The 17,818-nt window shown below is 44.3% G+C and overlaps 1 protein-coding gene across 1 annotated transcript; it reads right to left on the bottom strand.

Annotated features, from left to right (window-relative positions):
• Positions 1-14,704: 14,704 nt before the first annotated feature.
• Positions 14,705-17,814, bottom strand: PTRHD1 (peptidyl-tRNA hydrolase domain containing 1). The gene is made up of 2 exons (XM_002757989.7): positions 17,549-17,814; positions 14,705-15,694 (listed from the first exon to the last, which is right to left on the bottom strand). Exons 1-2 carry the CDS (start codon positions 17,798-17,800, stop codon positions 15,524-15,526), a joined length of 423 nt encoding a protein of 140 aa, XP_002758035.1. The 5' UTR covers positions 17,801-17,814; the 3' UTR covers positions 14,705-15,523.
• Positions 17,815-17,818: the final 4 nt, after the last annotated feature.

Raw genomic sequence — 17,818 nt, 5'->3', positions numbered from 1 at the left:
TAGATAATGACACAATGGCTGTGGGAATTCTGATGAGTTAATTATTCTCTGGAATTCAAATTCCTTACAAGCTTATAGGGGTTTCCACTTTGAAAACAAAACTAGGTCGGGCACAGTGGTTCACACCTATATAATCCTAGCACTTAGGGAGGCCAAGGCAGGGGGATAGCCTGAGGCCAGGAGTTTGAGACCAACCTGGCCAACAGAGCTCTAATTTTGAGTTTGTCAAAGTATACATGTTTTAAATGTATGTGAGGGTAACATTTCTCAGGCAGGGCCCTGTACTCTCGCTGAGCAACTCCACCTTTTCCCTTGAACTCAGTAGCACTTACACTAATCCACTCTTCAACGTCTCTCTCATAGTCCAGTTTTAAATTTTTCAACTGGTGAGCATTACCACATAGATCCTACCCTCCCACATCCAGCACTCAAACTGAAGTCCCAAACCAAGTAACTTATTCCCCACGAATATGTTCCTGTGTCCCCATCCAAATTCATTGCATCATCGTCCTGCTACTGGTCATTTTCAACAACTTTTTCCCACTCATTTCACTAAATTGCAAGAAGTCCCACTTTGTAGTGCCTCGTAGCCGTCTCCTTTCTAGCCTGTTACTGACCAAATCGTGGACGTCATTATCTTTTTTTGGATGATTCCATTAACCACCTTCATGCCTTTTATATTCATCCTTCACACAATCATCAGAGAAATCTAAACACGATCTCCAGAATCTTAGTGACTGCTTCTGCCTAGAGTTGATCTGAAATTAAGTGAACATTTGAGCTTCATTGCCCTCTACACGCTCTCTAAACAAAAAGGTCAAGCCACAAAAATGATCCAGTCTTCATTCTCAAATTGACCATGTTCTCACTTTCATTGCCATCCTCAGACCCTCAGCCTGCATGCTCTTCCCTTCTACTCATCCTTCAAGACTGCAGTTGAGATCCGCTTGCTGTGAAGCCCTCCCTCGTCCCCACATTGAGTAGCCCTTCCTTTGCTCTGCCTTGCTGCAGTGCTTGGGCCTCCACTGGCATGCAGTTATATGCACATCTGTTTCTTTTCTTCACTAAATTGTAAGCCTCTTAAAGAAGAGATGCACACACACTCCTACCACCCGCACCCTCCCGCCGAGCCTTCTACATAGTAGGATCTTAAATGCTGATTGAAGAAATAGACTCAAAGCCTATATTTCAAGTAAGGGAAAGTGGCTGTGGGCAGACCGACACTGAAGTTGTCTTCCTAGAGTCCGGATTGCTGAGCTGAGGGAAGATTGCAAACTTGTCTACAAGCTTAAGACAGGATTTTGATTTTTATCTTGATGACTGTGAAATGGCATCATTGTCTGGGGTAAATAACCAAGATTCGTTGTTTCATAGCCACGGAAAACTAGGATGTGAACACACAAAGAGTGAGGTTCAGAGCAGAAGCTTAATAGGCAAAAGAAAGAGAAAGGCTCTCTCTGCTGCAGAGAGAAGAGGGGTCTTGGAGAAAATGGGAAATGGGTTGCCACTTCCACAGTGAAATGCAGAAGGTTTTATAGATAAGCTTGAGGAAGCGGTGTCTGATTTACATAGGGTGCACAAGATTGGTTGGACCAAGTGTACCATTTACATAGTGCACGAAAAGCTGCTTAAAACTAGGTGTGCCATTTGCATACCATGCAAAGAAGGTGGTGGCCCCACACTAATCTTTTATTATGCAGATAGTTCTCTACCTGGTGGTGCCATGTTGCCTGGTTCTTTACCCGTTGTGACAAAGAGAAGCTGGAGCCTCCCTGTTGAACATGCCTGGCCCTCAGGTAGCCCTTTTCTATTGGCACAGCTGGCAGCATTCACCCATGCAAGCTTCCAGCTCACTTGTCTATGACTGCAGTTTGATTTTTCAGGCTGCTCTTTGTTAGAAAAGAATTTATTTGGGGCCTGCTTTTTGTTAAAAGGGAAAATCCATCAAGGACTCTCACTATCTGCCTAAATAATTTCTTTCTAGCTCCTGTATCAACTGTTTTCTTGTTTCATGAAAGGTGAGTGAAGACAGGTCCTTTTCACTAAAAGTTTCAAAATTCTCACACTCTAGGAGTCTCCACATCGTTGAAGAATTTGCAGAACATTTGCAGTTATCTGCAATACTTCATCAGGCCCTCAGCTTTATAGATGATACATGCTTCAGTTAAACCCTTTACACTTCTCCCAAATTACCCTCTCACTGAAAATCACCTGACTGAGTTGATGACCGTCTTAAACCAAGAAAGTAGAAAAGCCAGATCAGGGAGAAAAACTTGCAGTCTTCCCTACAAAAATGAATATAGAGCATAAACCAAAAAGTGCCTGAGACAGATCTCAACTGATTTAGAGGTTTATTTTGCCACAGTTGAGGTTGTGCATGGGGAAAAAGAAATACAAGTTACAATAGGATCTGTGGCCTGTGATTTTTTCAAAGATTGTTTTGAGGACTTTAGTATTTAAAGGGCAAAGAGTGCACAGGAGGAGTTGGAGGACAGAGAAAGGGGGAGGTTAGGTGATAGGGCAAATGGTTACATTCTTGTGAGGCTTTGATTAGCACTCACTGAATCCACATTCTACATTTAAAAAGACAGGAGTGGGGAAAGTCAATCAAGCATTTTTCCTGTACTCAGTTAAGTCTTTTTTTTAGATAGGATCTTCCTCTGTCACCCAGGCTGCAGTGCAGTAGCACTATCTCAGCTCACTACAACCTCCACCTCCTGGGTTCAAGCAATTCTTGGGCCTCAGCCTACCAAGTAACTGGGATTACAGGCATGTGCCATCATGCGTGGCTAAGTTTTTGTGTTTTCAGTTGTTGAAAATGGGTTTATAACGTCGGGAAAAATCCACATGGAGACAGTGGATGTCTCAGCAAAGCTAGTTTACTTCCTGCAGGAAGGTTCAGCCCGCTGGCAATCTTGCCATGAGAGCACTTGTGAACAAGGAGACAGGGACATTTATAACTTTCATAACCTGACACAGTCGCCCTACTGCTGTGTCCATTTTCCATTGGCGGAAACAGGACCTCATCTTTGCCTGACCCAATTGGCTAAAAACATGGAAATGTTCTAAAGAAGTAAAGGCAGAGGAGAACAAAAGGAAAGAGGAAGTAACTTGAGGAATGCTTAGAGAAGCAATGATATTTTCAAATAAGGAAGGAGAATAAGCTTTGACCGAAGACTTGCCTGGGCTTTTCCAGGCCTGTCAGGGCAAATATCTAGGTTAAAGTGTAAGAACTAAGAACGCGTGAGGCACTTACTTCTTTATTATGACTAACAGCGACTTTAAGATTATTAGCAAAAGCTTTAAAGTAAATTAACCTGGAAGGAACTATTATTTATATGTAATAAACTAAGAGGAAAGCTTTGAAGAGGAACCTTTTATTTAATTTCCTACATTAGTAGCGATGGGGTTTTGCTATGTTGGCCAGGCTGGTCTCAAACTTGTGGCCTCAAGTGATCTGTTTGCCTTGGTCTCCCAGTGTGCTGGGATTACAGATGTGAGCCATTGTGCCCAGCCATTCATTTTACACATGAAAGAAAGTCAGCATGTGAAATCACATCTATCTAGGAACAAAAGGAAGTTTTTGTGTCCTTCAGTTCCCAAGCTTAACTTTCCCTTTGGCACAGTGCGTTTGGGGGGCCCAAGATTTTCTTTTTTTTTTTTCAAAATAATATGTCCTACTCTCTCTTTTACCTGCAATAAAATGCTGCTGAGAAGCAATTCATGTTGAAATTAAACAAGAATAAGGTGATTCCTTGTGAAATTTCTATCAGTTTTGCCTTTAAAACCAATGTCTCTGAAAGCTGAGTGACTTATCTCAGAAAGTGGACAGAAGCGGATGTCAGCAAACAGGCTGAGCTTCCTCTCACAGGAACTAAGGTCTTCCTGGGGTTTCTTTCCTCATTCCTCCTGACACAGTCCAGCCCTGCTCACTTCTGCTTCTTTTTCAAGTCCAAAGTAATTTATCACGTACCTGCCTATACTTAACTTTAGGCTACATATTTTCTGATCATTTTCCTTTTTGACTTGCAACCTTTTATTTTTTTAAAAAGCATAAGTTGGCCAGGTACAGTGGCTCATGCCTGTAATCCCAGCACTTTGGGAGGCCGGACAGGTGGATCGCCTGAGCTCAGGAGTTCAAGACCACCTACAGCAACATGGTGAAACCCCGTCTTTATGAAAAATACAAAAAAATTCACCAAGTGTGGTGGTGCACATCTGTAGTCCCAGCTACTTGGGAGACTGCGGCAGGACAATCGCTTGAGCTCCAGAGGTGAAGGTTGCAGTGAGCCGAGATCACGCCACTGCACTCCAGCTTGGGCCACAGAGACTCTGTCTCAAAAAAAAAGGCATAAATTTTAAAAATTAGCTTTCCATTTTAACATTCTTCTAATGTTAGCAATTATACTTCAAATAATAATTACTTAGCAAGCTAGACTTTAAAGTTCAAGTAAAACCAACTTGGGAAAAAGCTCCCTATAGAGCACACCCTATTTAAAGACTCGTGCGACTCTAAGCTTAGGCTTTAAATTTTCATCCTACCTTCAGTAAAAAGCTTCTAAAAAGGTTTTTATTAAGAACGTTTTTAAGTGTCTATGAAAGTAGAAACGATAGTATAATGAACCAGTTCTAGGTTTTTAATCAGTCTTTGGTATGTGATTTTTATAACCCCAAATAAAGAGATGACTTCAGTCACTTTATTCATTTCCAGCTCAAAAGGAAGTTGTGGTTCGTCATCTTGGGAATCTTTAGACCTAAGAATTTGTCTTAAAAATTGCACAATAGCTGTTTTAAAGAATGACTATATCACAAGTAATTTAAGAGTAATGACAGGATATATATTTTTTCAACCAACAGATGTTAATTGAATACCTACTATTTACCAGGTACTATTTCAGGCACTGAGGCTACCTCAATGAAGAAAATACAAATCCCTGCCCTCATGGAGCTTGCATTCTAATGAAGGTTGGCTAATGAGCAAAATATATGGTGTGTCAGATGACAAGTGCTGTGGAAAGCAGTTAAGTAGGGAAGCAGGATAGGAAGTAGTGGAGTGGAGCGGTCACAGTTTACAACAGGAAAGTCAGAACACGCCTTCAGAGAAGGTAACATCTGAGTGACAACCAAAAGGAGGTGAGATAGTGAGCCATGGCAACATGGAGAAAGACCTTCCTAAGCAAGGGTGCAAAGGCCTTGAGGCTGGAGCAGAGCGACTGAGAACTGTAGGAGTCAAAGAGGTAACGAGGGACAGGATGGTGTGGGGCCTTGCACCCAAATCAATTCTTTGGCTTTTACTGAGATTGCAAGGCGCTGCCAGATTTTAAGCAGGAAAGTGGCATGCTCTTGCCTGGGTTTCAGTAGGGCTATTCTGGGCTTTGTGTGAAGAGCTGTTATGAAGAAGGCAGATGCAGAAGCAAGGAAACTTGTTAGGAAGCTACTGCAGTCATCCGGGCAAGAGACGGTGATTGGGACTAGGAGGGTAGCAGCGGAAATCAGAAGAAGTGGTCAGATTCTGGATCTATGTTAAATGTAGAGAGTCATCTTGAATTATAATTAATAAATCAAGAAAAAAAAATTTTTTTTAAAAAGGTAGCAACAATAGGGCCAGATTCAGTGGCTCACGCCTGTAATCCCAGCACTTTGGGAGGCCAAGGTGGGCAGATCACCTGAAGTCAGGAGTTCAAGACCAGCCTGGCCAACATGGAGAAACCCCGTCTCTACTAAAGTACAAAGATTAGCTGGGCATGGTGGTGGGCACCTGTAATTTCAGCCAGTCGGGAGGCTGAGGTAGAGAAATGCTTGAACCCAGGAGGCAGAGGTTGCTGTGAGCAGAGATGAAACCACTGCACTCCAGAATGGGCGGCAGAGTGAGACTCCATCTCAAAAAAAAAAAAAGGGTAGAGACAACCACATTTGCTGACATACCAGATATGGGGTGTGTGTAAAAGAATCAAGAATGACTCGCCCAGGTGTGGTGGCTCACACCTGTAATCCCAGCACTTTGGGAGGCTGAGGTGGGTGGATCATTTGAGGTCAGGCATTCAAAACAAGCCTTGCCAACATGGTAAAACCCTGTCTCTACTAAAAATACAAAAAATTAGCCAGGCATGGTGGCACATGCCTGTAGTCCTAGCTACTTGAGAGGCTAAGGCAGGAGAATCGCTTGAGTCTGGGAAGCGGAGGTTGCATTGAGCAGATATTATGCCATTACATTCCAGCCTGTGTGACATAGAAAAACTCCATCTTGAAGAAAAAGAGAAAGACTCTCAGGTTTTTGGCCTGATCAACCAGAGGATGGAGTTGCCATTAACAGAGATGGGAATGAAAAGCAGGTTTAGTTCATTTTCTATCATGGTAAGTTTCAGATTCCTATTAGACATCCTATTAGACAAATGTGATTAAGATCACATTTAAGTGATCTTAAATCAGCAGTTGGATATACATGGGACCTGAAATGTATGGGAGTGATTGGAGTTGAAGATATAAACTTGGAAGACATCAGTATATAGTTCGTTTTAAGGTCATGGTTTTTAAAGACTAAAAGATGACTGGAATCCAGGTCTTTTAACGATCTCTCTCACATTAAATAATCATGCCGAGCAGGGTTTGTCACAGGAACGAAGATGGTTCAATATTTGAAGTCTAGGAGTACAATTCACCACAGTAACGACAGAGAACAACCATGTGACCATTTCAGTAGATGCAGAAAAGGTCTTTAAGACATCCATTTCTGAATTGAAAAATGTTTTAGCCAACCAGTGGCAGAAGATAAACCCTTAATCTAATAGAGTATTTGTCAAAACTCTTAACAAATAACACACCTAACAGTGAAGGTCACAGAGCATTCTCACGAAAGTCAATAGTGAGTCAAAGATATCTGCCAAAACTGCCGTTATTGCACTAGAAGTTCTGGCCAACGCAATAAGATGAGAAAAAGAAATAAGTATGCAGATTGCACTAAAAGAGACTAAACTGTGGTGATTGTTACATAGTGCTTTCCTGGAGGATTTTTTAAATCGGTCCTCACGATCCTGCTAAAACTTATTCACAGGTGAGGAAACTGAAGCTAAATTGCATAGCCATTAAGTTGAAGTGTTGAGCCTTAATATCAAGTCTCCTGGGACTGTCACCTGCCTTGCTCTTTCCATTCGTATCACAAAGAAGTAATAGCATATTTCCCATGGTTCAATTTCTATTCCTGCGGCTACCTCATCACAGTCTTGTGTCTTATTATTTCAGACAGCCTCCCCACTGATGTCCCAGCTTTTCTTCTCATTCCCAGCAAATAACATCTTTCACCTGATGCTCTATTCATCTTCCACTTTTACCATGAGCATTTCTTATTCCTTACCTCCAGTGTGGGGGCAGAGGTAGAATGCTTCATCCGCACTCAGTGTTTTCTTCCTTCTTAACTGATGTGATGCTCCTACTCTGTCGTTCTACCTTACTCTTCCTCCTAATGGAGGCAATCACCCACCTAGTTGGTCATGTGGAGAAGTAAGGCTAAAGGGGACAAATTCCCCACATTCGATCAAACTTTGATAGATTGGTTCTACTCAATTAAGAGACGTGGACCAACTAGGTGGGTGATTGCCTTTGGTCCACGTCTCTCAACTGAGTGGAACCAATCTATCAAAGTTTGATCGAACGTGGGGAATTTGTCCCCTTTATCCCTACTTCTCCACATGACCAGTAGGAAGCATCAACTTTGGTGAAGTATCTGCTCTGTATATTCACACTTTTCCTTAAGACAAGGAACTAGCAATTCTATTTAGGCCATCGCATAAAGCTGTATCTTCTAACCAATTGATAATAAAAGTGATATTTTTAAAATCTGCTTTTTGTCTCATTTCTCAAGAACCTAGATTCAGAACTTGGGTGCCACTTATTAGAACCTTAAAAATCCCCTCAGTTGGCCAGGCACAGTGGCTCAGGGCTGTAATCCAGCACTTTGGGAGGCTGAGGCAGGCGGATCACCTGAGGTCAGAAGTTTAAGACTGGCCATCTTTACTAAAAATACAAAAATTGGCCAGGTGTGGCAGCACGTGCCGCAGCACGTGCCTGTAGTCCCGGCTACTCAGGAGGCTAAGGCAGGAGAATTGCTTGAACACAGGAGGTGGAAGCTGTAGTGAGCTGAGATCGCACCACTGCACTCCGGCCTGGGCGACAGAGCAAGACTCTTATCTCAAAAAAAAAAAAAAACCCTCAGCTGAAATCCAGCCTTAAGCCAGCAGTCAAAACACACCATATCTGGATCTTAAAGAAGGACACACTGGTGCTGTGCTAAGCCTGACTTCAGAGGATAGATAAAACCTGTCAGGCAGTCATAGCTGAGGACAGTGGTTCTCAACCATCTTTCCACACTAACGCCTTCCCATGAGTTACGATGGCTCACTACTGCCAAGATTCTCAACCAGGAAGCAAGAAGGAATTCACGCCCTTAGGACAGAATCTCAGAATCTGTGGGAAAGTTCTGTGTTGATTAAACAATAAAACAGGCAATTCTTAACCCGCCCCTGGAGGGAAGCCCTCCCTGCTCTGCCAGCGCCATTAGAGGTGGTGACCCGGGCTTTGACCCTCAGCTTTCCAAGTTCAAAACTCAACTTTGTCAGCTCATCCAATGATAATTGGGCTCTAGGGTATTGAGTCACAAAATTTATAGTCACAGGAGGCTGCTTTATAATCCAGAATGTCAACCAATTTAAAAGGGAAGATACAACTTTTCAGCACTTGAACTATTCGTGACCCCTTTTCAAACTACCCTCCAGTATCTAGATGGCTGGAAAATCAAATTGGTAACCAACTGTGAGAGATTAGAAAAACTGAGGCTGGGCGTGGTGGCTCACACCTGTAATCCCAGCACTTTGGGAGGCCAAGGTGGGCAGATCACTTGAGGTCAGGAGTCTGAGACCAGCCTGGCCAACATGGCGAAACCCTGTCTCTACTAAAAATACAAAAATTAGCCAGGTGTGGTGGTGCACACCTGTAATCCCAGCTACTAGGGAGGCTGAGGCAGGAGAACTCATTGAACCCGGGAGGTGGAGGTTGCATGAGCCGAGATTGTGCCACTGCACTCCAGCCTGGGTGACAGAGAGAGACTGTCTAAAAAAAAAGAAAAACTGAACTAACAAAAGACCCGGTTTTCAATATCAATCCTGCCATTGTCTTTGATCTTGGCAAGTCAAAGCCTTTCTGAATCTGTAAACTCTGAGACTAGACAGCCTGCACCACAAAAATTGTCAGGAATGATTCATACGGGAGTGCTTTGTTAATTATAAAATGTTTTCACATATAAGAAACCTACCAGCTGGGTGCAGTGGTTCATACCTGTAAACCCAGCACTTTGGGAGGCTTAAGTGGGCGGATCATGAGGTCAGGAGATTGAGACCATCCTGGCTAACCTGGTGAAATCCTGTCTTACTAAAAATACAAAAAATTAGCCAGGTGTGGTGGTACGAGTCCCAGTTACTTGGAAGGCTAAGGCAGGAGAATGGCTTGTACTCGGCAGGTGGTGGTTGTAGTGAGCTGAGATCACTCCAGCCTGAGCGACAGAGTGAGACTCAACCTCAAAAGAAACAAAAAAATCCTACCAAAGCAAAGGGGATTTTTTCAAGGATGTAGTGTCCATTCTAGGGCTTGCAGCACAATCTTGCTGTGTTGAAGAAATCATAATTTTGATTTTGAAGTCTGGCACCAAGTACACTATATATGGCCATGCGTTGTACTAAGGCCATGCGTTGTACTAAGGCTATGCGTTGTACTAAGGCCATGTGTTGTACTAAGGCCATGCGTTGTACTAAGGTTATGCATTGTACTAAGGCCATGCGTTGTATTAAGGCTATGCGTTGTAATAAGGCCATGCGTTGTCCTAAGGCCATGCGTTGTCCTAAGGCCATGCGTTGTACTAAGGCTATGTGTTGTACTAAGGCCATGTGTTGTACTAAGGCCATGCGTTGTACTAAGGCCATGTGTTGTACTAAGGCCATGCGTTGTACTAAGGTTATGCGTTGTACTAAGGCCATGCGTTGTATTAAGGCTATGCGTTGTAATAAGGCCATGCGTTGTCCTAAGGCCATGCGTTGTACTAAGGCTATGTGTTGTACTAAGGCCATGCGTTGTCCTAAGGCCATGCGTTGTCCTAAGGCCATGCGCTGTCCTAAGGCCATGCCTTGTACTAAGGCTATGCGTTGTACTAAGGCCATGCGTTGTACTAAGGCCATGCGTTGTACTAAGGCCTTCCGTTGTACTAAGGCCATGCGTTGTACTAAGGCCATGCGTTGTACTAAGGCCATATGTTGTACTAAGGCCATCCGTTGTACTAAGGCCATCCGTTGTACTAAGGTTATGCATTGTACTAAGGCCATGCGTTGTACTAAGGCTATGTGTTGTACTAAGGCCATCCGTTGTACTAAGGTTATGCGTTGTACTAAGGCTATGTGTTGTACTAAGGCCATCCGTTGTACTAAGGTTATGCGTTGTACTAAGGCCATGCGTTGTACTAAGGCCATGCGTTGTACTAAGGCCTTCCATTGTACTAAGGCCATGCGTTGTACTAAGGCCATGCGTTGTACTAAGGCCATATGTTGTACTAAGGCCATCCGTTGTACTAAGGTTATGCATTGTACTAAGGCCATGCATTGTACTAAGGCCATGTGTTGTACTAAGGCCATGCGTTGTCCTAAGGCCATGCGTTGTACTAAGGCTATGCGTTGTACTAAGGCCATGCGTTGTCCTAAGGCCATGCGTTGTACTAAGGCCATGCGTTGTACTAAGGCCATGCGTTGTACTAAGGCCATGAGTTGTACTAAGGCCATGCGTTGTCCTAAGGCCATGCATTGTATTAAGGTTATGTGTTGTACAAAGGCCATGCATTGTACTAAGGCCATGCATTGTACTAAGGCCATGTGTTGTACTAAGGCTATGCGTTGTACTAAGGCCATCCGTTGTACTAAGGCTATGCATTGTACTAAGGCTATGCGTTGTACTAAGGCTATGTGTTGTACTAAGGCTATGTGTTGTACTAAGGCTATGCGTGGCCAAGTATAGTGTACTTGGTGCCAGATTTCAGCTATTTGACTTCTTCCTGTGAGCACTTATACCCTCTTACAATATGTTGATTCTAAACCACACACATTTATTGCTCCCCTTTTAGGCTGGCTGTCTCCAGGGCCCAGGTTGTTTCTAGGTAGCACTAGAGCCTCCACTTCAGTGGGTCTGGGGTGGGGTCTGATAATCTGCATTTCTAATAAGTACCCAAGTGGTACTGATCTAGGGACCAGAACACCGCTTTGAAAGCCACTGATCTAGTTCAAATGGCAATGGTCTTAAGCTGATACCAATAAGAATATCTGTTGCTTCCCTGCGACTTACTGCCTTGCTGTCACTCAGCGTTGGTGCATGAGTACCTGCTCCTTTCCCGCCTGGGTAGACGTTTCTGTTGTTTGTGCTGAGATCTCTGCTTTAGGGATTTGCCTAAATCTGCCATCTCCCAGCGGCGTCTCATTTCTGTCTAGTTTTATACTATGTCTTACTGAAGAATTCAGAACTTAATTTTTTTTAAAGATGCAGTGTCACTTAAAAACCCTTTCCTAATTGGCTTGAATGGAAATATCAGGAGGTATTTGATGAATCTTGGATGGCATCGCTTCCTAACAGAAAGGGGTAGATAATGGCCTACTTGACGGAGAACCCTTAGGGGCAGCTCTGAAGGCTGTGCCGTCTGCATCTTCCTAAATTTAGGTTTTAGCTCCAAATCCCAGGCACTGCTCAAAGGGGTGTGTACATCCAAACACAGTTAATCCATGCAGCACACTGCAAATCCCTGCTTTACCAATAAAAGAACTGGGTCTCAGGGAAATTAAGTGACTGCCCAAGTGCACAGAGCTTGAAAGTCTGAGATCCAGATTTGGTCTCAAGCAGTTTGACACCAAAGCCTAGGCTCCTACCCAGTTTGCTATCCAGTACAGTGCTCAGGAAGTTTATTCAGTGTTCTGAAAGAGTGGATGCCTCCTACTTTTTTTTTTTTTTTTTTTTGAGACAGAGTCTCGCTCTGTTGGCCAGGCTGGAGTGCAATGGCATGATCTCAGCTCACTGCAACCTCCATCTCCCGGGCTCAAGCAATCCTCCTGCCTCAGTCTCCATGGTAGCTGGGATTACAGGCGCCTACCACCACACCCAGCTAATTTTTATATTTTTAGTAGAGACAGCGTTTCACCGGTCTCCAACTCCCGACCTCAGGTAATCCGCCCACCTTGGTCTCCCAAAGTGCTGGGATTACAGATGTGAGCCACCATGCCTGGCCATGCATCTTACTTTTTTAAACTTTTAAGTTTAGGGGTACATGTGCAGGATGTACAGCTTTGTTATATAGGTAAACTTGTGTCATGGGAGTTTGTGGTACAGATTTGATCACCCAGATATCAAGCCTAGAACCCGTTAGTTATTTTTGCCGGTCCACTCCCTCCTCCCACCCTCCACCCTCCACCCTCCAAATTGCTCCCCGAGTGTGTTGTTCCCCTCTGTGTGTCCATGTGTTCTCATCATTTAGCTCCCACTTTGAAGTGAGAACATGCAGTAATTGGTTTTCTGTTCCCGCATAGTTTGCTGAGGATAATGTATATGCCTCCTACTTAATAGAAAAAAAGCAGATATGGTCAACTTCAACGTTCTTTCTCCTCCAATCTATAAATGTGTGTACGTCTGTATCTTCACCATCTGCCTTTCCTCCAGTCAGATAAGAAGTTTCCCCTCTCTCAGCTCAAGGCCGATTTTTTCTGATGCCTTTGACCCCACCTCTTCCTGTTTTCTCTGGGCTTCATCAATTATTCTATTTGGTAACTTTAATCTCTCCTCTCCTCACTCTTTCTCCTCTTCACCTGTCAACTTGCTCAAGAGCTAAGAATCCCGACTAGGGGACCCAGCATTGCTCTTTCCTGCCCCTAATCAACCATTATCCTCTCTCTCCTCCCTTTCCAGCTTCGGAAGGGACACTTCTCACCTCTTACCTCCCCCACATTCTTGTCTCAACAGACTACAATCTGATTTCCACCCTCACTATGCTATTTAAACTTCACCACGCTCACCAGTACATTCCCAATTGGTAAATGTTTCCATGTTTTATTTACTGAATTCTATGCTGCACGATTGCTCTCTACCCCTTGAACTTTTCATTTACTCAGCTTCCTGGGGTTGGCTCTCCCCTCAGCACTCTACCGATTTTCCCGGTGAGACCCCATCCGCTCTCCTCGATTCAGGTGACCACCTGTCATAAAGGTAAATTTTTTTTTTTTCTGAGACCAAGTTTCACTCTTGTTGTGCAGGCTGGAGTGCAATGGGGCAACCTCAGTTCACTGCAACCTCTACCTCCCGGGTTCAAGTGGTTCTCGTGCCTCAGCCTCCTGAGTAGCTAGGATTACAGGCACCCACCACCATGCCCAGCTAATTTTTGTACTTTTAGTAGAGATGGAGTTTTGCCATGTTGGCCAGGCTGGTCTCAAACTCCTGACCTTAGGAGATCCACCATCCTTGGCCTCCCAAAATGCTAGGATTACAGGTGTGAGCCACTGTGCCTGAGTTTTTTGTTTTGTTTTTTTAGTGGAGACAGGGTTTCATCATGTTGGTCAGGCTAGTCCCAAACGCCTGACCTCAGGTGCTTCCCAAAGTGCTGGGATTACAGGTGTGAGCCCCCACACTGGGCCCATAAAGGGAAATCTTATCTGGGATCTTGGTACAAAAAAAAGGGGGGAAGGGTAACACTCATATAGATTCTTACTGCCTGAGGGTAAAAACTATTTTATGTGCAGCCTGCCACAATATGCAAACAATAGATATCTGTTGAGCAAATTACCCCTTATAAACTTTGCTTCACAGATACCTAAGCAATTTCTGTAGATGTGTCCAAATGTTTACAGAAATATTGTACACAGTGTACAGAGTGTTACAGATGTTCAAAGGGAACTATCATTTTTGGCTGGGTAAGAATTTTTGGCAGTGATAGCACTTGAGCTGGAAATAGTTTCAGTTAAGTCCAGGGGCAGAAAAGGGAAGGAGGAGTAATAACATTAAACTCCCACGCCAGAGATGAGAACAGCAACTGAGTGACTCTGCGGAAACATCAAGTTTGAATAATGGAAGACAAGATGCAACTAAAAATATAGGTAGGAGTCTGGGTGTGGTGGCTCACGCCTGTAATCTCAACACTTTGGGAGGCCGAGGCTGGCAGATCACCTGAGGTCAGGATTTCGAGACCAGCCTGGCCAACATGATGAAACCCGTCTCTACTAAAAATACAAAAATTAGCCAGCATGGTGACACACACCCTGCTACTCGGGAGGCTGAAGCAGGAGAATCAGTTGAACCCAGATAGCAGTGAGCAGAGATCTCGCCACTGCACTCCAGCCTGGGTGACAGAGAGAGACTCTGTCTTGGGAAAAAGAAAAAGGAAATAAACATGAGGACCGCCTGAAGGCTAAGCTAAGGAGTGCTGGGATTACTCTGTAGGCAGGGAGGAGGCTAGACTACACAGGTGCTCAGCCGTCCTATCTTCTGGATTGGAGCGCCACACTGGAGGTGAACAGACCGTGGGGCACTCCAGTGAGCAAAATGAGAGGCTGACACAGGGCAGTGGCACTGAAATGACAAGAAAATAGCTGTAGTACTTGGCAGATTTCATCGAATCAAATAAATCTGTATCTATGTACATATATATAGACACACACATTTTAACTTTTTATTATTTTAGAGACAAATTTAACATCTTTGTTATTGAAATACAATCAATTGCAGTTTTAGTTGCCAGCATTTTTTTTTAACAATACATAAAATATTACTGCATCATAAAGTTCATGTTGTCTTAGAGTCAATGAAATACGATACCTGGCTGTGAGAAAGAAATAAGGAATTCAAAAGCAAAGTTTCAAACCTGGGTGATTTTTGTTTTGCTTTGTTTTTCTCTCTTGTTGCCCAGGCTCAAGTGCAGTGGTGTGATCTGGGCTCACCGCAGCCTCCGCCTCCTGGGTCCAAGCCATTCTCCTGCCTCAGCCTCCCGAGTAGCATGTGGTGGCATGTGCCACCATGCCCAGCTAATTTTGTATTTTTAGTAGAGACAGTGTTTCTCCATATTGGTCAGGCTGGTCTCAAACTCCTGACCTCAGGTGATCTGCCTGCCTTGGCCTCCCAAAGTGCTGGGATTACAGGCGTGAGCCACTGCGCCCAGCCAAAACCTGGATGATTAGAAGGGCGTTTCCTTGATCCCCATAGGAGAGTATAACCAAATCTTTTCTTTGAGTAATGATCCCCAGACAATACTGCTCACCCACCTTCCCCACTTGAACTTATTAATAATAATAAGAGGAAGTAGTTATTAGTGACAACTTTAATATGAACACGACGTGCTTAACCCTCAAGACTTTGTTACAACTGAAAGAGGGGAGCAAGCTGACACTGCAGGGAGCACACGATGCTTAGGAATGGGTGGCCTGCTGTTTCTGGATCCAGCTGATATTCAAGCATATCAAAGCAGCAGTCATTTGAACAGTCGGAACTTCTTCAAATACTGGCCCACTTCTTCCTTGGGGTAGGGCCGGAGAGCAATGCACGTGGCAATATTCTCTGGTTGTTCGAGCCATACCATGTGGTCAATGTTCTTCTGTTGCAGGGTCTCAGCCAGCTCCTTTAGGGTGGTCTCATCTGGGGCCTAAAGGAGAACACAGAACACAAACTGAATAGCCCATTTAGCAAGGGTCAGAAGGCCAAAAAAGGTTTCAGGAGTCCTCTTAACTGAAAGTGGAGTAACAGCTTTACCGAAGAAGGGGCTGCAGAGCAGCAATGTCATTCCTTGCTGCACTGGGGAGGGTAGAGAAGCTTCATATTCCTGTTTAGAAAATGGAGATTTGTATCTTCCCTTGTGAGATGCTGTATGCCCAACATACACATGTAATGTGTAATTCTGCTCTACACATTTTCTAGTTCTTTTATGGCTATGCCCATAATTTTAAGTGCCTCTGACTTTAACAACTGCCTAGTGAAAGGATTTCTTTTTTTTGAAATGGTGTCTTGCACTGTCACCCAGGCTGGAGTGCAGGGGTGCGATCTCAGCTCCCTGCAGCTTCTCCCTTCTGGATTCAAGTGATTCTCCTGCCTCAGTCTCCCAAGTAGCTGGGATTACAGGTGCCTGCCACCACGCCTGGTTATTTTGTTTTACTTATTTATTTTTTGGGGACCGAGTCTTGCTCTGTCGCCTGGGCTAGAGTGCAGTGGTGCCATCTCGGCTCACTGCAACCTCTGCCTCCCGGGTTCCAGCGATTCTCCTGCTTCAGCCTCCGGAGTAGATGGGATTATAGGCACCCACCACCATGCCTGGCTAATTTTTGTATTTTTAGTAGAGATGCGGTTTCACCATGTTGGCCAGGCTGATCTCCAAATCCTGACCTCAGGTGATCCACCCGGCTCAGCCTCCCAAAGTGCTGGGATTAAAGGCATGAGCCACTGAGCCCAGCCTCTCTTGGTCCCTTTATAAAATAGGAGGATTAATGAAATTAGGCTCAGACCTGTGCCTGGCACATACTAAGCACCCAATAAATGTCATTAATCCTGGTATCGTCTTATATTTTGTTGGTCTTTCTGACTACAGCAGCACCTCAATTTAACCAGTAGCAACTCCTAAGTCCCTTTCTTGAGTCATGACTAAGAATCAGCAGTCTTTTAAACTCCGGGAGTCACTTAATCTCTGTGGGCTTCAGATAGTTTCATCTGTGACAAGAGGAGTCTGAACCTGATTTCCTGAGGCCTCTTCCTAGGAAGAAATCTAAGTGAAAAGCCAGCGGCTTCTGTTCTGCCTACTCAGATTCTCCAGACATTTTCCTACAGGTTACCGCTTGATGTCTCACTACCCAGCAGCAATTTTCTTGAAAGATAATCTGTCTTTGCCAGTTACCCATGAAGGGATTACTCTACCCCTCCACCTGAGTTTTGGCTTATTTTAAAGACGTTTTACCTTAGTATAAAATATGTGCTTAAGGTAGAAAAATTTAAAAATATAGAGAAGCATTAGGAAACAACCAAAATCTCATCATGTACTACTTAATGTTTAGATATATTTCCTTAGTTTTTCCTTTCGAAGCCTGAATCACTCTGTACATATAGTCGAGTTAGCTTCGCATCATGAGCACTCTTCCAGGCCACCAAATATGCTTCAGAAACGTAAGGGCTTCCATGATTATCCTTGTGCAAAGCTCTTTGGGTGCATCTGATTATTTTCTTAGGCTATATCTCAAAGCAGCAGGAGAGACGGAGTCGAAGGGTAAGGGTGAGATTTGCTTGGTCATCTGCAAAAAGAACCTAACTGCTATTTTAAAAGGTGTACCGATTTACACCCCTGGTGCCTGGTCTATCTGAAGCTAGGTTCAATTAATACTAAGGTTTTTAATATTATTTTTAAATAATTTGGCGTCCTACCCAGGTAAATACTCAGTTTAACTTCACTTTGCACTGACCCCACGGAGCGAGCCCTCGACGTCTCAGCACCTCTCCCTCCGCCCGAGTGCCTCACCTCAAGGACCACTTTGCGCATGCGCCCCAGCTCTTGGAGGTAAGCTGCTGTGTGCGGGTGGTCGCGGTGAGTATGCAAGGCCGCGGTGGCCGCGTGACAAGCCTGCGCTACCAATGCGCCCGCCGGCCAGGAGAACGGAGCTTGTGATAGATCCTTTCGTAACACCAAGTATTGTACCAGTACCTGCGGCTCCGCCCCTGAGGCCGCCATCTTCCTGACCACCCGAAAAACCGGACCTACTCCCCGGAGCATGCTGGGATCAGGGCGGGG

Source organism: Callithrix jacchus, chromosome 14 (assembly GCF_049354715.1).
Source record: "Callithrix jacchus isolate 240 chromosome 14, calJac240_pri, whole genome shotgun sequence".
Classification (NCBI taxonomy): domain Eukaryota; kingdom Metazoa; phylum Chordata; class Mammalia; order Primates; family Cebidae; genus Callithrix; species Callithrix jacchus.
This window is presented reverse-complemented; position numbering and strand designations above follow the sequence as displayed.

Bases quoted from the DNA above. Each gene is read 5' to 3' on its own strand.
- PTRHD1 (XM_002757989.7), bottom strand. From the start codon at position 17,800: ATGCTCCGGGGAGTAGGTCCGGTTTTTCGGGTGGTCAGGAAGATGGCG. The intron at 15,695-17,548 runs GTGAGGCACTCG...GTTCTCCTTTAG, and splicing joins TGCGCAAAGTGGTCCTTGAG to GCCCCAGATGAGACCACCCT.